General features: G+C 45.7%; 1 protein-coding gene across 1 annotated transcript; it reads left to right on the top strand.

Annotated features, from left to right (window-relative positions):
- Nucleotides 1–137: 137 nt before the first annotated feature.
- Nucleotides 138–1,014, top strand: Pmar_PMAR023941 (hypothetical protein; the record flags this gene model as incomplete). Its single annotated transcript, XM_002779650.1, has 2 exons — nucleotides 138–927; nucleotides 962–1,014. The coding sequence occupies 2 exons, from the start codon at nucleotides 138–140 to the stop codon at nucleotides 1,012–1,014; spliced, it is 843 nt and encodes a 280-aa protein (XP_002779696.1).
- Nucleotides 1,015–1,359: the final 345 nt, after the last annotated feature.

Raw genomic sequence — 1,359 nt, 5'->3', positions numbered from 1 at the left:
TAGTGGCGGTTCCTTTGAAGCAGATTACAGCTGATAGTGTGTTGAAGGCATTGGTGGCTACGTTTAAGTGGCTGGGCACTCCCTATATTATATTAAGCGACAATGGTGCCCAATTTACTAGTCGTAAATTTGAGACCATGTGTCAGGAGTTCTCTATTGATCATAAGCTCACGCCGAGATATAGTCCCTTCTTGGGTGGAGCTTATGAACGTACCCATCAAACCCTCCACCGAGTTCTGATTAGTATGCTATTAGATGACTCTATCAGGATGAAGATGGATGGTGTAGCTGCCTTGAAGGAAGACTGGGTTGCGAAGTTGGATGATGCTCTCTACGTGATGAACTCGAGAAGTTTAGAGTCCGATGAGAACGGCAATTCGGTGTCTCCCTTTGAGCTAATGTTCGCTAGGCCGTTGCGCCAAAGCACCAATGCGGTATTGGAGAGATTCAATAACGAGAAGCCTTTTCGACTACTGCGGGGTGCGCAACCTTTGAAAGAAAAGGTGCACAAACCAACAGTAGAAGAAGCCTCTAGAGCCTCCAAGGAAAACCGAACACTGCTTACGAGCAGGTTCGAGAGAACTTGGGAGGATATGAGAGAGAAGTCTCGTCAAGAATTGATAAGAGCAGCGTCGAAGCTACCGGTCCAGAAGATTGTCGTTGGTGATTGGGTGTGGATAAGTAAACCCAAGCAACATAAGTTGGATATTCCTTGGCAAGGCCCCTATAAAGTTGAGCAAGTTCAAGGAGTATCTGTAGTTGTTAACGCCAAAGGCAAGAAGATGACAGATAGTGTAGCTCATGTTCTTAAAGTGGTATCACCTAATGAAGGTGGGTGGCTGAATGTTAAGGGTAAATCTCTTATCTCGGTCAACACTTTGATGTGGTTTGGTGATAATGAAGCTGGCTTGGTAATCGATGGCAGAGGTAATGATCATATGTTACATATGGTCAAGATCAGCCAACGATCTATGGATGAGTATGAAGTCCTTCTACTATATTGGGATGAAATAAAGGGCTCTGTATGTGGTTTCCCTTTATGTAATCCCAATGGCGCGGAGGGTGACAGCAGTCGGTTCAAGCCTTTACTGCGTATGCGGTCCTTTTGTCCACAATCTCGAGACAAGGAGTGGGTAGCACTCAATGTTAAACACAACACAGGGCTATTGACTAGAAGATCGACATTGACGCTGAAGAAGTGGCTTGGTACAACAAGCGCAGATGAGAGAGTCTCAGCACAAAAAAGACAGCGCTCGCCGTCACGGTTTTGTGCATGCGTGCAGATAGGTAAAGCACACGTTCATTGCCCAAATGAAGGTGAAGCTGAGACCTTTTATGCTACCCCAACTATTTGCGACT

This window comes from Perkinsus marinus (genome assembly GCF_000006405.1).
Source record: "Perkinsus marinus ATCC 50983 genomic scaffold scf_1104296946242, whole genome shotgun sequence".
Lineage (NCBI taxonomy): Eukaryota > Perkinsozoa > Perkinsida > Perkinsidae > Perkinsus > Perkinsus marinus.
The sequence above is the reverse complement of the archived record's forward strand: the minus strand, read 5'-3'. Positions and strand labels throughout refer to the sequence as shown.